We start from the raw sequence: 22,173 nt of genomic DNA, 5'->3' as shown, positions 1-22,173 counted from the left end.
TGCCTCTGGGAGGCATCCCTCTTTGCGGTGAGAGGGGGGCAGCTTAGAGACCAGCGGGGGCAGCAGCAGCTGCCTGGAGGACTCCCAAGGAGAAGGGAGAGGAGGCTGAGGGAACACTCCACAAGGGAGGGTGTTAGAAAAAGGGTGAGCGACTGCTAGCTCAGCAGTCAAGGGGTGGCATACCTGGGCTCCTGAGCCCCACAGGGCTGCTGCTGAAAGAATGTGGTTGGTTTAGGGAGCCTTTGACTCAAAAAAATGTTGAAAACTTATGCTATACAGCCATCTGTTCTGCCAGGGCTAAACTAGACACGACACCATCCACGCCATTTCACTAATGGTGTGGCTGGGCCTTTAACCCTCCACCGGCCTCCTCCCTTGTGCTTCTAATTCAGGCCCAGCAGCTGCTAACCGCTCTGGAAGCTTTTCTTCCAAAGCAGTGCAGAGTAATGTATTGTTTAAGATAAAAGGACCTGCAGTTTATATATTTATTTTATTTAATAAATTTATATATTGCTTGATTGTTAAAAAACAACAACCTCAAAGTGGTTGCAAAAAAGATAAAACAATAAAATGGAGGGAAAATACACAACCGTACTTTAAAAACATACAAAAGTAAAAATACTGAAACGGATTAAAATTACCCCAACTTTCTAAGCATCTGGGTAGGCATGTCTAAAGGTAAAGGGACCCCTGACCATTAGGTCCAGTCGTGGCTGACTCTGGGGATGCGGCACTCATCTCGCTTTATTGGCCAAGGGAGCCGACGTACAGCTTCCGGGTCATGTGGCCAGCATGACAAAGCCGCTTCTGGTGAACCAGAGCAGCGCACGGAAACGCCATTTACCTTCCCGCCGGAGCAGTACCTATTTATCTACTTGCACTCTGAAGTGCTTTTGAACTGCTATGTTGGCAGGAGCAGGGACCGAGCAACGGGAGCTCAACCCGTCGCAGGGATTCGGACCGCCGACCTTCTGATCGACAAGTCCTAGGCTCTGTGGTTTAACCCACAGCACCACCTGCGTCCCTTGTTTAGTAGGTGCCAAAAAGAGTACAGTGATAGCACCTGCTTGATCTCAATAGGCAAGAAGTTCCAAAGTTCAGGTGCTGCCACACTAAGTGATCAAGTTCTTACAAATATGGAATGGGTATTATGTGGCGTCTGTAGTGGTGCCAGTTCTTAATTTATGAGAAATATGCTGGCACTTTCCTTTGAAAGATGCTAGTTACAAGCTCCAGATATCAGTGGAACTGAAAACAAACTTTTAAGAGCCATTATCCAAGTGACTCAACCCTTCGACGCTCTCACCAAAGGTTCTTGCAGGAAGATTTGGTCTCTCTGAGCCAGGATGCATCCCTCTAGTTTTAACGGGGGCAGCAGGTCAGGTTCTGGCTCATAATACCGCTTTATCTGCCACAATAAATAAGGAACAACATTTTACAAGTGAGAATCATTCCCACTTTACTGCTAGGCAGGAGAGGGAACAGGGGAGAAAGGCTAAGCATCTGAATTAAAGTTAGAAAGAAGAAATAAATCTTCCTAGCTTAGGATTGCTGAACTAGGGTGAAAACAGATACATACTTCCTACCCACACTTCTCTGCCCAGGAACAGGAATAGGTTTTTTTCCACCACCGTGTGTGAGATCCACTCACATACATACCTGGCTCAAATATACATCAGCGCAATTTTCAATCCTTTCTTCCCACCTCCCCCTGCTCCCATTTAGACCAGATTTTCCCATCCCTCCTAGATGTCTGACATGTTTTTCTATTTAAAGAGTTAAAAAAAACCAACCAATCACCAACTCTATGCTCCTTTGTTTTAAAACTTAAAGCAATGCTCTGGGCAGCGAGAGAGGGAGGTGGAAAGGAAGTGTCTTTATGACTGAGACAAGGGGAAGCCAATTAACCTTCTGCACAGACAGCTTCACCTGGAAACCGGAAAGACAGCTTACTCCCAAGTTTGGGAGTTTGTACATCTGTCCAAAAAGGGGGTGGGGAGAAGCATGAATCCACATCTCAAGTGCATTGCTCAAGATATGTGAATTTGCCCTCTCTCTTATGTAACTGATGCACGGCTCACTGACCTATACGCAGGTATAAGCAGCAGGTTAAAAAAAAATAAGAGAGAGAAGGATAAGATTCTAAGCTGATGCACGTCCTCACTTGTCATCTTATGAGTTACCTCTTGCTGCTACCCCACCAGATAGCAAAAGCAATGAAGTGTCCTATGGCATCTTAAAAACTAACAAAAAATGGTAACAGAAAAACCTTCTGGGTCTAAGGCTGCCATTTTGTCCGAACCAGGATGCTCTGGTTTGTGCTTTCCCTATAAACCTAAATTCAAAACCAGAATCAGAAAATAAGATTGGTAATGGCCCTTGGCTAAACACAATAAAGGCCTGACTTGACTGAGAAGCCAAGATCACACAGGGAGGGGAAGACTGGGGAGAACTATGGTTTGTCATACTGTCTAGACCAAGCCTGCAATGTTTTGATCTTGCCATATACCTGAGAGAGCAGCATCTCCAGAATGGAATTACTCAGTTGGGAGTTTCTCCGCAGGACATCATAAAAACCCTGAGAGGAGGGAAGAAAGGTTAAAAAACAACACACAGAGCCTTAAAAAACTCTCACAGGCAATTTTCACCACTGTAGGCAGTGGAAGTCAACCATGCTGCCTCTGCTGCCTGCCACTATGCTCAGAAGCAAAAACTGATCCTCACAATATAACACACAAAACCAAATCAGGTCCCATCACACTGCCATGAAGCACAGCAGAGGTGCGGAAGGGTATTATACAACTAGAGCACTACAACACACCAGCACACAAACACTTACGAGAAGACCAGGAACCAGCTTTCCAAAGGCCTGCAGATGCTGACATTAATCCACAACCTTGACACTGCTTGAACTGAAGAAATTACGTGGAACCACGGCCAAAAGGATCCTCCTTACCTCATACAGCATGAATCTGACATCAGCCTGCTGACTTAAGCATCGCCGCAAGCTGCCCAGGATTTCTAGGCAGAAGGCCTCATTGGCGGCTGCGTTATAGCGGGTATGAACATCCACCTGGACCTAGAAGGCAGTAACAGAGTCATGAGAAATCATTTCCGGTTTATTATGACTGAAGCCGCCATCCTACACACCTGGGGCTGCACAGGGCCTTTGGGAAGCTGCTGGCTGCTTACCTGACTCGCACCAATTGCCTGGCTGCACTGGGAGGAGGTCAAGCTACCCAGAACCTTAAAATTCTTTAAGAGGAGCAGAAACCCAGCAACTGCTGACTTACGGGCCTCCAGCTGCCTGTGATGGAAACAGAGGCAAGGGAGAACAATTAAGGACACCCATGGATGCTTCTGCTGAGAATTCTGGGGCACCCTGTCCTCCCTACCTTGTTAATGCTGGACAAAGCTTTGAGCTGAATTCCTTTAAAAGTTGGAGTGAAGAAATAAAACGACAAACAAACAAACCTAGAGTGGAAAACCACAAAGGTGTGCAGGGTTGCTTGTTTACGGTATGATCAAGTAGATAAAATGTGCTGTGTGCTGTTTTTTAAAAGACAGCAACCCTGTTTTTTTAAAGACAGCTACTTATTTTTACATTTTATTATTGGGACCCATTATGAATAATTATGTCTATCAACCAAGCACGATGAACTTTGGTTCATTTTTCATGTTGTGGAGAAACTCTAATTCCCCCAATGAGTCTTCAGGAAAGGGCTTGCCCACATTTGTCCTGTGCCTAGAAAGTCATGGGTCCAAGCAGTTTTGCCTTTGCCTGCCGCTTTCCCCCCGGTAAACCTACTCTTTCGTGCTAAATCAGAACAAACAGCAATCTGCAGAAAACCCAGTCGCTGTTTACTCTGATTCAGCGCTAAAGACTGGGTTTTCCCAGCCGGGGGGTGGGGAGCGGCAGGGCAAATGGAGTTGTGGGTAAGCCCTTGGGTAAAAAAAACTATCGCAGAATTTGGAGCGTATGGCACTGCAGGCGACCCCGTCTGGCTCTTGGGATTCTCCTCAGGTTACATCCGCTTTCCACATGTGTTGTTTATGTGATAAAAGCAGTGAGGGGTGGGGGTAGGGAAACCAAGGAACTCCATAGATGTCTATTTACTTTGAAAGCATAAAAAATGGCAGCTTACCCAGAAAACATTGATTTGCGAAGAACAAGGATCAGGGAGTCCCTCATGGACATGCTAATTTTCAGCAGGGGCTGGGGGAAAAATAGAACGCATTAGACCAAGTGCTCTGCAGTGTTGCTAAAGGAGCAGCAGCAGCAGCAAGGCCAAGAAAAGAGGGATAGGGAGGACATTATATCAGCATAATCAATGAGCCATATGAGTCATTCCCAATCTATGAGCCACAAGAGAACTACAAGAAATAAACGGGAAGCCCACAAGCAAGACCTGAGTGTAGTGTTTGGCTGACATACAGGTGAAAGCATCACCTAGACTTTAGAACACCTTGCCAAAGGGAACCTGTCCCACATTCTCCACAACAACTTTATGCCACTATGCAGAAACATCCATTTTCTAGTAATTGTCTGGCCTGCTGAGTTCTTTGATCTCTGAAACACTAGCTTTATATCCCATGCCCTTTCCATCTTTTATCAGTTTTTAAATATACGGATGAGATTACAAGGTGCCTCAAGCATTTATTTTAAATGGAAAGAAGAGATAAAAAGATATTTTAATGAATGAATTTAAGAGGACAGTGGTACCTCGGGTTAAGTGCTTAATTCGTTCTGGAGGTCTGTTCTTAACCTGAAACTGTTCTTAACCTGAAGCACCACTTTAGCTAATAGGGCCTCCTGCTGCTGCTGCGCCGCCGGAGCACAAGTTCTGTTCTCATCCTGAAGCAAAGTTCTTAACCCAAGGTACTATTTCTGGGTTAGCGGAGTCTGTAACCTGAAGCGTATGTAACCCGAGGTACCACTGTAGTAACATATTTCAAAGTATTTTTAAAAAATATGCTGCACTCTTTCGTAAGATATTTTGAGGACTTTTTGAGCTGAAAACTGACTAGTATAAAAGAACTTTACCTGCACGGCCTTAAGCAACCCTTGTACTGTGTCAAGAGGCAGGAATGACAAATGATCAAAGGCCTCTGCGACTTTTGAAGAAGACTGCTGAAGGATGAGCGGGGCAGACAGGATAATACCGGACAACAGATCTGAAAGAGAAAACGGTAACAAGGAGAGCTGCAGCCTTCAATAAGAGAAAGAGAAGGCTAAGATGTCAGGAACCAGGGACAGAAAAAGAAGTGCATTTGATTCGTAGGTTCACAGATCAAGGAAAGACAACGGCACAAATTATGAAGTCACCTTCCAAATAAAGTAGAACAGTGAAAGATAAGAGGTCATACAACTGACTTCTTCAAATATGTACTCACTAGGGATTGAGGGCCAGACACTATGTATTTCAGACAAAGACCAAAAAGACTCATGTTCAAAGCCCTAATCAGCCAGGAAGCTCAGTTAGCAAACGAGAGTCAATCTCCATCTCTCAACCTAACCTACATTGCAGGGTTTTTATGAGGATAAAATGGGTGTGGGAAAATAACTTTGTATGCAACTGGAGCTCTAATTGGGAATAAACTACATTTTGACTACAACTGCTACAAACCACTGGTTTTTAGGTTTGGCAGCAATCTGGTGTGATTTCATTTGCATAAACTCCCTTGGACTTTCTTTGCATAAACTCCCTTTCTGTAAATGGAAAGACTGGTATAGTTTTTCAAAAACAACAAAATATAATAACAATAAGATACATGAGAGAGTGTCTAAACCACTGAGCCTCTTGGGCTTGCCGATCGGAAGGTCGGCGGTTTGAATCCCTGCAACTAGGTGAGCTCCCGTTGCTCTGACACAGCTCCTGCCAACCTAGCAGTTTGTTTTGCTTTTTTAAAATAATTTTTATTTAATAATTTTCAAAAAAAAATACAACCATACTACCACAAAATATAATTAAGAAATAAAAAGTACATACATCATTTTTTAGTTTGTTGTTTGTTATTTGCCATCTTATTTCCTCCCAAACATTACATACAACAACACATATGTGCAGACACCCACACACCTACACCCACACAGTAAATATTTTTTCCCTTTTCTCTTCCAAAATCTTTTCAACTTTGACTTCCTGTCAAGTCCCTTTGCATATGTTTTATCTTACATTTGAATGTACACAAAACAGCAAACCTTTCTATATAATTTTTCTAATACATTCTGAAAACATAATAAATCCTTAATTGTAGTCCACTTCCTTTTATTTCCTTTATCACTCAAATGCTAGCATGGAGTCAAAACTATTATTGTATTTTTGAACATATTTTTTATAAACATCTCATTTTTCCGCTAATTTTTGCTTTGAGTTTCCTCTGAGTATACTAGTCAGTTGAGCCGTCGCCACCAATTCCTGTAATTTGATTTGCCAATCTGTTATTTTTGGAGCCTCGTAATCTTTCCATCCCTTGGCCACATCCCTGCCAACCTAGCAGTTTGAAAGCACACCAGTGCAAGTAGATAAATAAGTACTACTGCAGTGGGAAGCTAAACAGCATTTCCGTGTGCTCTGGTTTCCGTCATGGTGTTCTGTTGTGCCAGAAGCAGTTTAGTCATACTGGCCACAGGACCTGGATAGCTGTCTGTGGACAAACGTCAGCTCCCTCAGCCTGAAAGCGAGATGAGTGCCACAACCCCAGTCACCTTTGACTCAACTAAACTGTCCAGAGGTCCTTTACCTTTACCTTTTTACACAAGAGAGTATGACTGCTATGTGAGACTTCTTAAAGACAGACAATTATGGCTCTGGAAAACAGATGGAGCACCACTCCCTTCTGAAGTTGAGGGAGGAAAGAAACCAAGAAGCTGTTTTATCGGACTGTGCAGACATGAGATTTCCCTTGCAATAATGTGCCCCCTGTGCTCATTTCACAGTTACCTAAGAAGTGGCTGATAGGAGAGCCTGCATTTGTGATGACTCTGTTCAGGACCTGCTCCAGTATTTCACTTCTGATTGGTTCATGGACCTGAAAGCAGACAGGACACTAAAATTCAGTCACAGGTCAACTTTTGAGGCTGTAGCCAGACTTGCAGATTTATCAGACCATTAAAAAAAAAGTTTACTCCAATATTGCTGCTGTGACTAACATAGCCCTAACTATGGAGCAAGTGGAAGGAAAGACCCTCACCCGAATTAATGTCCCTCCGGCAAAGGATGATGGATCAGTCACTTTTGGTGCAGACAAAGGCAGCTAGCCAACCTCAAAATGTGTGCATGTCACTACTGTGTGCTTAGCTTAGCCTAATCATAAGTTGTGCTCAGAATTGTGACTCGTGCAGGAACGTGCAAGGGGTGTGCAATTCCTTCTCTTATATGGTGTAAAAGTAAACATTTTTGGATTTAAGGAAGAAAAGTGTGGCTCCAATTTTAACTGAAAGAAACAACAATGCTTGAAATATTATCAAAGAACTGGAGAAGATAATATAAATCACAGCTGTTTCCCTATAATGGCATCTCCTTACCTTGAAGGCTTCCAATAGGAGATCAGTTCCCAACTTACAAGCTTGCTGGGCTGGAGTTTTGGAAAGGCCGTGGTTCGTTTCCACGACTTTGCCTCCCAAAGTTCTTTTTGGCCCATAGGAGTCCATCAGGATGAATCCAAGATCCACCAGACCCCGAGTCACATGATCCCAACCGAACACACTGGATGGAGTCATTAAAAGAAGGGAGAGGGAGACAGCAGCTTTAAAAGAACATTCACTTTTTATTCATTTGTTTATGGGCTTTGCATATGCATATGGTTCGCCACTGTAAGAATAGGTTGCTGAACCAGATGGGCATCAGCAGATTCTTTTATGTACATACTTGGGCATGGGCAGAACCGGGTATTTTTGCAAAGGCAACAATACTCTACAGCATCCTAGTCTCCCCACTTACTAAATGTGTGCATTACTATCAAAGAATAATGCCAGGGGTTGAGGAGAGAGAAGAGAAACGGTGAGAAATTTGTCCAGCAAGTTCTTCATTGGTGGACTGCAGAAACTCACCTGTTTGCCACAACTTCCAAAACCATGGCAGATATGTCATAGTTTTGAGGAGCCAATTCCTGCAGGAACTTGGAGCCCTGAAGGAACTGCTTGTCCTTGAAGCTCCTCATAACTGAAGATTTCAAAAAGTCAAAGACCTAAAGCACAAAAGTTGAGTGGGCAAGAGAGATTACACTTGTCCAATTTCCACCACTGAATGTCCCAGCCAGAACCAAACATTGCATGAACAAACCTGCCAACTAAAAGCTCCATCAGCCCACCTAAATATTCTCTATCAGGCTCACTTATGTAGTCAAGTGCTGGCAGGGAAAGACATACCTGGTCTTCAAATCGGTGTATTCTGGTCACTGAGAGCAGAATGGTTATGCTGAAGGGACACAAGACCTTGTTAAGATCCCCTTGTTGCTCAGTCTACAAAGCATCAAGCAAATGGAGAAAGTTAGAGGGCTTCATATTTATCATGAGATGATTATATATATACTGTGTGTGTGTGTGTGAGAGAGAGAGAGAGAGAGAGAGAGAGAGAGAGAGATTTATAAAGTAAATGTTTCATTTTTTTATTTAAAACTATAGTTAGAATGGAAGTTAGACCAATAATGAACATGAGTGTTCCTCTTGTCTCAGCAGACTAAGCTTGGCAGCTATGTCACTGAATCTGTTTCATCATGTAATTTATTCTACATCAAGCTGTCTTATACTGACTCAGACCATTGATTCATGTAGCTCAGTGTTTTCTTCAACAGCTAGCATTGGCTTAGTTATTCGGACACATAGTTCTCAGCTTTGGTTGAATGTTCAGCTCTTCTAAACAAAAGTCAAATGCCAAGTTTGCACTTGGATGGCAGAAGCCATCACAGCATTCCCAAAGCCCCTCTGGATCCTTGTGCCCCAAATACTTTTCTCTCCAAAACTTCAACAAAAGATGGGGATGGTTAGGCAGCAGAATTGGTTCAAGCCTGTGTAAAGCCTTTCACTCTCCTTTTTACAGGAAAAGGGACCATCTTGCAGATAGCCTCCCTAACACAGTCCTCTTTGAGAAACTGCTCTGCTATAAATGCAGTGCTTGGGACTGTTTTGCTCCCACAGCTGTGTAAATACTGCAGAGCTGAATTCTGAATCTCCCTTCTACCCCTTTCTCTTTGTCTTGCAGGGAGAAAGAGCCAAAAAGAGGACACAAGTCCAGCCACTAGGTCCATGTGGTTGGGTTAACATAAGCAGGGCTGCCAGATTACGTTGATTTTTGTGTCTCTCTTTCTGCAAAAGAGGGGCTCCATTTGGATGTAACATTCCTGATTTAATAAGTCATAATTTATTAACCTGGGAACAAGCATCAGGCCCACAGAGCCACACACCCCATTTCAGCTGCCAGTTTCAGCAATGCAGTTGTTTAATGTGCTAAGATGACATTACACCACAGCTCCCTATAAATCAGACATAAAGAAGTGTGGCTTAAAACAAACAGGAACACAGTGCCAAAGCCAGCAAGCATTTCACCCAGCTGAAAACAAATGAAAGCAGGTAAGACATCACAGAATTCTAGGAGTGACTGGCATTCCAAGCCACAATTAGCTTAGGTCAGAACAATGTCCCACGCGGTTAGTTCAGTCCTAGAAGACTATCAACACAGACCAAACTATATCTAGCATTGGCATAAACAGATTAATGCTACCAATATCTGGCATATCAGCGACATCCTCAGCATCAACATTATGCATTTGATATACCTTTAAGTATTTTATTAGCTCTTTTCCCAAATCCTGGTCCAGAGTAATAGCCAGCACGATATGCAGAATGACGGTGCCTTCCACATGGCGAAGTTGGTCCAGGGGCACTGTGGCTTCTTCAAGGTCCATTGATCTGAAAAGAATCAGTCACAGAGAGGCCAAAGATAGAAAGACAGTTGTGGTAGGGATGGAATAAGGACAACCACAGAGAAACTAAAACAACACATTTGCCCCAGAATCGAAGATGTCTTTACAGGGAAAAGAGAGTAACAAATATCAGAGCAGAAAAATGGGAATATAAGAGGGGACTCACTCTGAATTTCCCTGCTCTTCTTTTTGCTTTTTATCCATCTGATTGAAAAAGTTGATTATCCCTTCCAAAATGTTTTTCTTGCTGCCCTGAAAGATCACAAGACAAAGTAAACAGAAAGTGCACCACAGTATTACGGTAATAAAGTACAGTAACAATAAACATTCATACAAACATTTGGAGAGAGATTACGTCTTAGTAGTGGAGTGCATGTTTGGATGCAGAAGGTATCAGATTAAAACTTTCTGGCATCTCCAGTTAAAAGGACCAGGTACCAGGAAAGATCTCTCCCCAAGACCCTGAAAAACTTCTAACAATCAGACTAGGCAATGCTGGGCTGAATTGGAAGTTGTTAATGTTTAATGTTAGATAATGTTTTTATATATTGGAAATCGCCTAGCCAGATGAGAAGGGTATAAATAATAATTATTAGTATTATTACTTATTGTTGTTGTTATCATCATCATTATGTGATCTGAGTCATCCACAGAAACTACTGCAAGTCAGTTGCAGGGTCCAGGTTTTGAGATTTGCGGAGCCTGGTCAAATTTTCCAAAAAGCTTACCTTTGCAGAAAGCAACAGAAGCTGATAAATTAAAGGAGGGATTTCTTGGAGGTCCAACTGAGAGAACATCCTTAAGACCTTTTCCACCACAAACTGCAGCTCTTCTGCACTCAGTGGGATGTCCCTGCAGAGTAAAGATGAAAGCCAGTCCAGATCATCTACCCAAACATCAGTCCAAAACATCAGCAGAGAAGCCTCTGGGTCCACAAACACCATGGTACAAAAACCAGCAAGTATTATTTATGATTTACATTCATAGCCCAACTTTCCTCCAAGGGGCTCAAGGCAGCCCCACCCTTCAAGTTATCTTCACAACAATCCTGTGTGGCAGGTTAGGTTGAGACTAGCCCACAATCATTCATGGTTAAGTGGGGATTTTAATCCAAGTCTCCATGCTCCATGTCTGATACTGTCTCCACTACACTGGCCCCCAAATGGTATATCCCAGAAATTAGCCTTGGATCAAGAACCTTTCCCACTTAGGAAACACTTGGCCACCTAGAACTTCTTCCAAAGTGCAAGCATGGATTATGAATGACATGCCTAGTGAAACTGCTCTCCCCTCACCTCTGTAAGTGCTCCCCAAGACAGCAATGAAAAAAGAAAATAAAAAAAATTGTAGAGAGGCTACCTGAACATGGAGGAGAGATGTATCACATGTTGAGAACTCCACCTGCCCATATAAAAATCAATCAGAAGGTTTGAAAACAGAAAATATAGTACTAACAAAAAATACTTCCAGCAGGGATAGTTGTGTTACACATGACAGTTTGTGAAATAAAGGGGTGGTGAGAGAGATGTCTGCCCCAATGCACCTACAGTTGGATTAATTGCAATAGCTGCCCTTGAAGAGGACTCAGAAACTTCAATAGCCAGATTACTGGCTGGGGTCCTAGTTAGAACACATATAATTGCCCCCCTTTTCTAAAAAAGAAAGCAACAACCCTGTACAGGTTGCCAGTTCATTTCCAGATGTGATTCACGGTCCTCATGTCAGTGTTCAAAGCCCTAAAAACTTAGGCCCCAAATATCTGAAAAGACTATCTCCTTCCTTACAGACCCTCTTGGGTGTTAAGACTGGCAGATGGAGCCTTCTTTGTTATTCTGCCACCCTCAGAAGTTCAGTGGTGGCAGCCCAGGAGAGGCTGTGGCAACCCCTAAGCTGTGGAATTTCCTCCTCAAAGAGGTGTGCCTGGCACCTTTATTGTATAGCTTTTCTAAAATGATGCAGGCACACTTTACCGTGGTCTTTGACACCTAAACATATATATTTAGGACCCACCCTTGTTCTTCTGATTGTAAAATGTTTTGATTGGTTTTGCTATTGCATTTTTATGTTGTTGCAACTCACCATTTTGGTGGAAGTCAAGTAAGAACACCAATAAAAATCAGTACCAGAGTTTAACATTTGACTGGGTAAAACATAGCAAAGAGTTGCTTACATAAAACTGGTGCATTCTGAACAATTCTAAAGGCAAGCACAGAACTGTACATGACCTGCTGAAGACATGCCTACCTGCTGGAACAAAGTGTATTGATCAGCTGTTTCTTAAACTCTTCCCCACTCAGCTCACCTGGAAAGGGGTGGGAAAGCACACAGTACAAGGGCACTTAGGACAAGTTGCTAGTCAAATGAAAATAAGGAAGAAAGAAGGGATAGGGCTTACCTGCCCCATAAACCAGTGTCTCTTTAGCTGTCGCTAGTGCAGTCAGAACTGTAGGGAATAGCTCCAAAGACCTGCCACTGAGCAAGATGCCACCTTTGATAGCTTCAACAAACGAGGTTGCCAGGTCAGCCAATGCAGAACCTGGCAGCTCATGAGCCTGAAAAATAAGGGACAAGATATGGGAAGATGAATATGAAAATATGCACCAAGGGGGGGGGGTTCCAGACTAAAATAAGAAAAGTATTTTAAAAATACAATCTCAAGTTGCCAGTGAAAGCTGCATTAGAAATAGTTGTTGCATGAACACACTGGGATGTCTTTCCTCGGATGAAAGGAAGTTAACGGTATCACTTATTTATTACATGACACATTAGCCAAAAACAACCTGAAGGCCTAGAATGTTGTAACTATACACACCACCTTTGATCGTAGACTCAAGTAGGTAGCCGTGCTGGTCTGCCACAGTCAAAATAAATTACAACAATTCTTTAAAAAGATAGTTAAAAAGACTCTTCTTAAAAACCCCAAAACTCCCTTAAAAGAATCAAGTCTTCAAAAAAGTTATATGATCTAAGAAAGTCTTTTAAAAAACCTTCCAAAGAATTTAAAAATTATAATGTAGCACCTTACAGACCAACTGAGTAGTTTTAGTTATAAACTCTCGTGTGCATGCACACTTCTTCAGATACACTGAAACCGAAGTCATCCGGCCATTATATATAATGAGAGGGAGGGGAGAGGGAATGGGTGATTGGATACCTTTGATCATGTTAAATATGCACACGTGCAGTGGGGTCCCGATCCGGTACTTCAAGCACAGAAACTGAGCAGATGAAAACTTTCCTGTGATAGACCTAAGTGGTAGGAGAAGCCTCACTTACAAAATTACACTGTGCTGAACTGTTGTCAAAGGCACAGGAGTAACACCAGGAGGAAACCTATGACCTAGAAATTATTTTATCACCAAGGAGATGAACAGAGTAATGGCGTGTGCGTATGTGGGTAGAATCCGTGTCTGGGGAACAAGGAGGCTTTGGATTTGGAAAAATCACAGCCTCCCCACAATGTGTCCCATTCATGGCTCCACCACACACAGAGCATTGGTGGCAAGTCAGTGACCACAGCACCGCTTTCTTCCACCGCACTGGGGACTCCTCCATCTGCAGAGAAGGAGGCCCACAGTATCAAATAGCCCCTTCCTTACCTGCCCTTCTTAATAGTTAAGAATTGCTCTCTAAAGCTGCAATCACACATAGTGTCTTGAAAATCAGCCCCATTAGATAACATGCATGTTCTGCAACATGCATAGGGTCAGGATTCTCAGGAGATGACCGCAATGTAATTTAAGCGTGGAATCTAGAAGTGGAAGGGAACCATCATCTCCGTTACACTTTGCAGAGCTGGAGAAACCAGTCTTGATAACTCCATTCCTACCTCTAACATAAGCAGCCGTATAATTTCAGATGCAACTTCCACATGCAGGTCCCCCGACTCCACCAACTGGACACAATGCTTATAAACACTGAGCCTCCTAACAACACCCGTCTGTTGGAAGCAAGGAGAACCTGGAGTGGAATTCCCAATAAACAATAAAGAAGTTACTTGAGCAAACATTTTAAGACAGCTCTTACAAGAGACAAAAGAGCAGCTGGTGGCCTAGACTTCACCAACACTCTCAATATTTTTTCTGACCATTTACTCATTTTCTTCTGTGCAATTTAAACAGCTAAAGGGTTCTGCATGACTCCCAAATTCCTTTATTAACAGAAGCTCCAAATTAAAATATCCCCTTTCGTAGTCTATATTTTTGTATCTTGTTCGCAAATAAACATCAGTTGTGTCCACATGGAATTACTTAACACTGGCACATTTAAGTGATCAGGAAACCCAACTGCTGGGACAAGTTCAAAAAAAACTCTCCCCACCTGCAAAGCAATACTGTCTAGAACAAGGGTTCCCAAACTGGGCAGTGGGGATCACTTCATTCAGTTGGTCCACAGCATGTCTCTAAAAAAACAAATAAAAATCTAGAAGATTCTTTACAGCACCAATCCCATACTTCTCTGTTCAGTAGCAAGTCCCACTGACATCAGCTGAGTTTACTTCCAAGTAAATGAACATAGGATTGCAGCCACACTCAAGTACTTGCTTAAGGCTGTAATCCTAACCCAATTCAACAGGACTTGCTTCTGAGTAGACATGATTAGGATTTCACTGTAAGATATCAATGTCATACATGGAACAGTTGGGTAAAAAAACGGATTCATAGATCAGTCTATCACAACTCATTGTGTGGTACCTTTGAAGATTCCTCTCAGGAGGGCACCAATCTCCTTTCCCTTCAAAGCCTGCTTTGTGATTAAGCCTTTCAACTGCAGCAAGAAGGGGGGGAAAGCACAAGATTCATTTATCATCACTTTAAGCTTCTACATCCAATGATAATAGAAACACTGTGTGTAACCAGGTACTAATTTCCATACAATCATCACTAAGGCACATAAATTTACTGTCCTCTTAATACGGCCTTGCAGATACATACAAAATATTTACATACTTACATTAATCATTTGTGGCTGCCTAACCCTAAACTTTTTTCAGTTCTCTATGCCTGGTCACCTGGAAGCAACCTCCACTCATCACAGGTGACTAGATTAACGGCCTGTTACTAGATAGCCTGACATGAGATAAAATACACCATGTTCATGAAAAGGTAGAACCACAGAGGAATGAATGCACCCAAAAATATGTTTGTGAACTATATACAGTACTACAGTAACACTTGAAGTCCATGAAAAACTGGAAGTGGCAATCCACTTGCCTATGATTTCTAAGAGGAGCAAAAGTCTGGTAGGGGGGGGAAAGAAAGGCATTGGATATACTTGTCATTAGCAGTTAGTAAAAGGCAGGAGACTTGGCAACCTTAACACAATGATGAAAAATGGAAGCAAAACATCATTATCTAGCTGTCATAAAACTGTACATTACAGGAGGAGGGAGACGTATAAACATTACAGGTAACATTACAGGAGGAGGGAGACGTATAAAAACATACAAATTGCATGAGTTTCTGTTTTGGTTCCAGATACTGTATAGTGCAGAATGCAAAAGTTACAGCACCTTGGCATACGGCAGATGCATAGCTGCCCACTGACAGAGTCACCACAATTTTTACCATTTTCCCGAATGCACGGGACTTCCCACAGCTATTAGTAGAAGGAAACGGAAATACAACAGGAATAAATACAAATATCTAGCGACTTGCAACTCGTGCAATTAGCAAACTATGAATAAAGTTCCATTAATGTACTATATATGGATGCCTCACAATTTGGACACAAAAATACTGATCATGGAAGCCATGATGGTGAAACAAATCATGTTTGAAGAGAATGAGCAATGTCCAAATGAAGGGATAGGAGTGGTTCTCCATGTGTTGTTGGCTGAGAACACCCACTGTCCTTGACCTATAACCATGCTGGCTTGAGTTGATGGGAGTTGCGACTTCAGCTACATACACAGCACCACAGGGTCTGTTTCCCTCTTTACAATCAGTCCCAAACAAAGGCACTATCAGTGAGTGGACCCCCCCCTCCCAACTGAAATGCTGTGAGAATCACAACAGCTCACCTCATTTTCTTTCAGGCTTTGCAGGCATGCCTGCAGTTGCTCAGCTTTTTCATCTGCCGCTAAGGTCAGGATTTTCTGGTCCATTGTTAATACAGATGGCGAAACAAAACAAAAAAACTTGTGATCTGTAAAATTAGCAAAATGAGTTTTAACCTACAGAAACAAACAAAGTAAACTCAGATTGTCTCTAAGGCCTCGAAAGGTAAATTGATGCAAACAGCAGCCTCAAACTGTAAAGCTTTTTGTGGACTGCACCACTCTGCACTACAAGCGGGGATGTGTTTGAATCCAATAAAAAAAGTGCATTATATATGTTGGGATGGGGTGGAACTGAAGTTTGGATGATTCCTTAATAACACACTGGGGTTGTCTTTGTATTTTTGTATGAAGGCAGCGAGTGGGAAAGTATTCAAACGTACAGCCACTTGCCACAACTTTGCTGCAACCGCTGGGTTTCTTTTCACATCTTCTACCAAGCTTCCCTATCTGGGGTGACACAGGCGTATCCATGATGGTGCAGCCAACCAGGAAGACTCTTGTTTCAACACACATAAAGCTCAAAAGGCCAATCTCAACCCTCAGCCAAACCTACCTCACAGGCTTGTTACGCTGACAAAACTGGAAATATAGGGAGTGGAAATCATTTATGCCACTTTGAGCTCCCTGTAGGGGGAAAAATGGTACAGAAACCGTTATAAACAAAAGAGGCACTCTCCACATGCTCAGAGACACCGTTTCACCTTCCCCTTTTTTTCTAACCTGGCTGAAAGGAAGCCTCCCCCCCCCCCCCAAAAAAAAATACTTGTCATTTTTTTGGCTAATGACCAACAATCACCGCTCAGCCTCGTGACCCACCTTCGGCTACGACCCCGGCCATGGGACCCTCTCACGTCCGCGCCCCCTCCCGCTGCCGACCCTCGTCCCTGTTTTGCCTCAAGCGCGGCTTCCCGGCTTCCTTCAAAACTTCCCCGAGCGCCGAATTTCCCGCCTGGAACTTCGTCGGTGTTGCCCCGGCAACGGAGTCCCGCCCCTCTCGGAACAGCTTCCGTTTCCCTAGGCAACCCATGCGCCGCCTCCGCTTCGCCGTTGTTCTCCTCCTCCCCCCCCCCCGCCGCCGCGGCAAGCCAAGTTCCCCGGATGGTGCTGTGGCGCAGCGCGCGGTAATGGGAAGGTCGCGCGTTCGAAGCTTGCTGCCTGCCGATTTGTGAAAAGGCGGGGATAGGGACAGAAACCAGATAAAAGGGATGCTCACTAAATAGACTCTCCTATGAAGAACGGTTGCAGTGCCTGGGGCTTCTTGCTTTAAAGCAAGTTCTTGGTACTTTTTATACAATTATGCATGGATAGAGAAAAATGTTTCTCCCTCTGAACACAAGAAATCATCCGGTGAAGCTGAATGCTGGAAGAAAATCAGGACAGATAAAAGAAATTACAATGGCACCTTGGTTCTCAAACTTAATACGTTCCGGAAGTCTGTTCCAAAACCAAGGCGTTCCAAACCCAAGGTGTGTTCCCATGGAAAGTAATGCAAAATAGATTAATGCATTCCAGACTTTTAAAAAACAACCCCTAAAACAGCAATTTAACGTGAATTTTACTATCTAACCAGACCATTGATGCATAAAATGAAAGCGATAAACAATGTACTGCAGTCACACAATCAATCACTAGCTGAACTGGGGTTCCACACAGTCACAAAAACAAAAAAACGCAAAAACAGAAACGCAAAAGAAATAGCAAAAACAGACAGACCTCAGCGTAACACTCAAAACGGAAGTGTGGCATTCAAAACGGAGCACATTCGGCTTATGAAAAAAATTTGCAAACCGGAACACTTACTTCCAGGTTTGCAGTGTTTGGGTTCAAACTTGTTTGAGTACCAAGGCATTTGAGAACCAAGGTACCACTATACTTCTTATCACTGCACGTAATTAAACTATGGAACTCATTCCCACTGGAGGCAGGCAGGGATGGTCACCAACATGAATGGCTTTATAAGGGGACTGGACTAGATTGGGCTATGGGTGTCATCCAGTAGGTTCTGCTGATGGCAGTGAAGTATACAGTGGTACCTCAGGTTACATACGCTTCAGGTTACATACGCTTCACGTTACAGACTCCGCTAACCCAGAAATAGTGCTTCAGGTTAAGAACTTTGCTTCAGGATAAGAACAGAAATCATGTTCCGGCGGCAACAGGAGGCCCCATTAGCTAAAGTGGTGCTTCAGGTTAAAAACAGTTTCAGGTTAAGTACGGACCTCCGGAACGAATAAAGTTCTTAACCCGAGGTACCACTGTACAGTGTTGTATTAAGCCGCACAGAATAGGCCCACTTAAATTAATGGACCCAAATGGCTGTTTATCTTAGTGGATCTACTCTGAGTATACGTTAATTGAAAGCAACCCATAGTCCTTCTGTCATATTCTCTCTTCCACCATCCCAAATGAGGGTCACATCATCAAGACCTGGGAATCTGCTTCTGACCTGACCTGACCTCATCCAACCTCTCTCTGCAAAACAATCTGATTATTTTTTTTAAACATTTCATTTACATAACATTTGTTCCAATTGCTGTTGTCCTGTGCAGCCTTAACCCTTGAGTGACTTTTCTTCGCCCCTAAGATATCGGACAGAAAGCCCATTCAAGACCTGCCAGGAAGGATAATAATAATAATAATAATAATAATAATAATAATAATAATAGCACCATCGTGAAACCAAATCAGAGTGAGGGTAACACTTCTTGCAGGTTGGCCTTTTCCTGGATTTCTTTCTTGCCTCACGCGTGGCTTGGATCATTTTGTACAAAACCCTTAAGTACCCAGCAACAAGGGGAAGCCTTTGTTCCATGAGGCGATTTCAACCTATGTTTAAAAGGAAGCAGAGATTAACCTAAGTGGCCTTTCTTGTTGCAAACACACCAGCTTATTTCTGAAGCTTTCCACAAAAGCCTGAACTGTTCAGAGATGGTAGCTAACACAAGAGAACAGAAGCCATCAGTGGCGCAATTAGGTAATTTTAGATTAAGGGGCAATTTTTCACTTTTTGCTACTGTACCCATCTAGGTTATATTGGGGGTGGGGGGGGGCAAATGTGGATTATATACTGTACTTGCAACAGCACTGGAAGCCAGTAACCAGTTTGCTTCATTCCCCTGTATCCAATCCATCGTATCTTCACGTGCTAAAATTTTTTCTTTTCCTTCTCCTTCTGCGATGAGGCTACATTTTAATGTTTCAATATTTTAATGTTGTATTTTAATTTTGTTTTTAAGTAGTAATCATTCAATTTGTTTTTATTATTGCTTGTAAGCCGCTCTGAGCCCGGCCTTGGCTGGGGAGGGTGGGGTATAAATAAAAATTATTATTATTATTATTAAAAGAGTTTGCACCAATTTATTTTAGAAAAAACAAAACAAAACACCCTTCCAATTTGGTTGCGTGAAGCAGCAGCCCTGAAGACTGGTTCAAACATGCAGTTGCTTACCAGTTGCTTTGCGAGCACTGTGTGCTAATATAATTTATAAAAGTTTCAAATCTCTAGATGCTAAATCATGAGGATTTTTTTGGGGGGTCTGAGTGGCTTTTGGCTGAACCCCATCCATGCCTTGTTCACACAGCTCCATCAATAAATAGTCCTGTACCTCTTCTCTCCCCCTTTCTCTCTGCCTCACAGTGGAAACTTATTTCTAACCACAGTTCTGGTGATAATGGAATTCAAATCCTTAAATCTCAACACACGGGGGGGGGGGGGTGGAAGGTTCGCAGGCTATGAAGGACTTGCGCGAATTTATACAGCTAGAAAGTGGAAGGGGCAAGGTGAATATAAAATGGAAGAATGGTATAAAGAGGTGTGGGATATAGCTGTTAATGATAAATTAACATGTGCTATTAAGGTAAGGGGACGCAGGTGGCGTTGTGGGTTAAATCACAGAGCCTAGGATTTGCCAATCAGAAGGTCGGGAGTTCGAATCCCCGCAACGGGGTGAGCTCCCATTGCTCGGTCCCTGCTCCTGCCAACCTAGCAGTTTGAAAGCACTCAAAGTCCAAGTAGATAAATAGGTACCGTTCTGGCAGGAAGGTAAACGGCGTTTCCGTGCGCTGCTCTGGTTCGCCAGAAGCGACTTAGTGATGCTGGCCACATGACCCGGAAGCTGTACGCCGGCTCCCTCGGCCAATAAAGCGAGATGAGCGCCGCAACCCCAGAGTCGGCCACAACTGGACCTAATAGTCAGGGGTCCCTTTACCTTTACTATTAAGGTAAGACGGGGAATATGCAGGAGAAATGGTTTTGAGGAGATATGGGAGGCATTTGCAGAATTTGTACTGTTAAAACAGAAAGGGCTTAAACCATCACAAGAGGTGTTGAAATTTTGGGAGGTTGGATAGTTACAATGGAATGGTCTCAGGGGTGGGGTGTACATATTTATTTATTTATTCATTCATTCATTCATTCATTCATTCATTCATTCAAATATGTAGCTATATATAAAAAATAAAAATAAAAACCTCAACACAGTTACAAAACATGCCCTGCATAGCGTTGCACCATCTATTTTGCCACTGTGCCCCCTGGGAAGCCCCCTTTGGTGTGAAGCTCTCTGGACTGAAAGAGGAATGCAAAAGTGACTGTTGATACTCACTGCTGTTTTTACTGCCAGTGAAGATATACACTTTGTCCTATTCTCTTCTGTCAGAATTCAGCAGAATCTTCTGTTCTGGTTACATGCAAAGAGACTGTGTACCAGTGGTGTCAGAATAGGGCAGAAGTCCAGGGATCCATTCAACAAAACAAGCAGGAGCCCCCCACCCAAACACAGCAGAGCTGGCTTACCACATTTTGAAGAAATTGTGCACACTACCATTTATTTATAATATTTCTGTTTATTATGCACCCTTCTCCTTGAGTTTCCACAGCAATCTAAAACTGCAACATGAAATGCACTTTAAAACAAATGACAATCCAGAGAATAACAACAGCAAAGTGCACATATATAACAAAAGGAAAGGAAACACAGAATCAAGTTACGTTTGATTTTTTTTGCGGCTGTTGTTATTAAACTATTTTTAAAAAATCAAGCCAGGCTGCAGCCTATAGCACAACCCCACAAGACCCTGTATGAGTCAGGAAAATTCCTGACATGTCCTGGTCATCAGTGGTTGTTTAACATTGTTCTTTCGTACAATGTTCCTTGAGGTAATGGAGTCTCTGTTGGGCCTTCCTAACCACCTGAGTTATATTGTTTTTCCAAGTGAGGTCTTCACTAAGGTAAACTCCCAGGAATTTCAAGGAAGAGACTAACAACTAACAAGAAACATTTTGTCCTTGACTAAGGGAAAAACGAAAACCTCCCAACTAAGAGACAAATTGTGGTTGGGATCAAAATTCCTTTCTGGACCAGAAACCAACCAAGTCCACAGAAATGGGCAAACAACAAGGAAGGGTGGCTGGGATAATCCTGCTGTGAAAAGGTGTATATTCTGGGCAGCCATCTTGTCCCATCTTGCAACAACTCAGGACCTCCTATAGGGTTTCATGAGCCAAGGCCGCCTCCACCGCCTTCATCACACAAGGCGGTGAAGAACCTGATTTGCACAGCCTGAATTTGTCAGTGAACAGCTAAATCCCACCCCAAAGTAGCAGCAGCCTGGAAGCGCCCTTGAAATTGAACCTAGGGGCCAAAGTATGGTGACGTTAAACGCCTGGTTTGGCATTGACCCATAGAAGAGGGAATTTCAGCATGGCCTGCTGCTACACTAGGGATGAATGAATCCATCAGTTTTGGTTCCTCTCAGTAGGGCTGGCACTGGATGCAACCCATTGTTTAAATGTACATCAGAGAACGGCTTTTTAACTTGCCCTAAATAAGACCTCGGGACACGGGTGGCACTGTAGGTTAAACTACAGAGCCTAGGACTTGCCAATCAGAAGGTCGGCGTTTCGAATCCCCGCGACGAGGTGAGCTCCCATTGCTTGGTCCCTGCTCCTGCCAACCTAGCAGTTTGAAAGCACCTCAAAGTGCAAGTAGATAAGATAAACAGGTACCACTCCGGCAGGGAGGTAAATGGCATTTCCGTGCACTGCTCTGGTTCGCCAGAAGTGACTTAGTCATGCTGGCCACATGACCCGGAAGCTGTACGCCGGCTTCCTTGGCCAATAAAGTGAGATGAGCGCCGCAACCCCAGAGTCGGCCATGATTGGACCTAATGGTCAGGGGTCCCTTTAC

The 22,173-nt window shown here is 43.2% G+C and overlaps 1 protein-coding gene across 2 annotated transcripts in view; it reads right to left on the bottom strand.

Annotated features, from left to right (window-relative positions):
* Positions 1–16,035, bottom strand: part of FANCI (FA complementation group I) — a 29,735-nt gene extending 13,700 nt beyond the window's left edge. For both annotated transcript variants that reach the window (XM_081888412.1, XM_081888413.1), the window contains exons 1-19: positions 15,947–16,035; positions 14,619–14,691; positions 13,754–13,884; positions 12,320–12,476; positions 12,169–12,226; positions 11,284–11,325; positions 10,653–10,776; positions 10,091–10,176; positions 9,778–9,910; positions 8,372–8,464; positions 8,054–8,190; positions 7,529–7,709; positions 6,945–7,032; positions 5,045–5,175; positions 4,146–4,216; positions 3,193–3,307; positions 2,957–3,079; positions 2,510–2,578; positions 1,307–1,408 (exon numbers count right to left, since the gene is read on the bottom strand). In XM_081888412.1, the coding sequence (XP_081744538.1) occupies positions 1,307–1,408; positions 2,510–2,578; positions 2,957–3,079; positions 3,193–3,307; positions 4,146–4,216; positions 5,045–5,175; positions 6,945–7,032; positions 7,529–7,709; positions 8,054–8,190; positions 8,372–8,464; positions 9,778–9,910; positions 10,091–10,176; positions 10,653–10,776; positions 11,284–11,325; positions 12,169–12,226; positions 12,320–12,476; positions 13,754–13,884; positions 14,619–14,691; positions 15,947–16,030 (1,998 nt within the window). In that variant the 5' untranslated portion in view covers positions 16,031–16,035. The remainder of the gene's footprint in view (positions 1–1,306; positions 1,409–2,509; positions 2,579–2,956; positions 3,080–3,192; positions 3,308–4,145; positions 4,217–5,044; positions 5,176–6,944; positions 7,033–7,528; positions 7,710–8,053; positions 8,191–8,371; positions 8,465–9,777; positions 9,911–10,090; positions 10,177–10,652; positions 10,777–11,283; positions 11,326–12,168; positions 12,227–12,319; positions 12,477–13,753; positions 13,885–14,618; positions 14,692–15,946) is intronic.
* Positions 16,036–22,173: the final 6,138 nt, after the last annotated feature.

The sequence above is a fragment of the Podarcis melisellensis genome (genome assembly GCF_964234715.1).
Source record: "Podarcis melisellensis genome assembly, chromosome: 14".
Lineage (NCBI taxonomy): Eukaryota > Metazoa > Chordata > Lepidosauria > Squamata > Lacertidae > Podarcis > Podarcis melisellensis.
The sequence above is the reverse complement of the archived record's forward strand: the minus strand, read 5'-3'. Positions and strand labels throughout refer to the sequence as shown.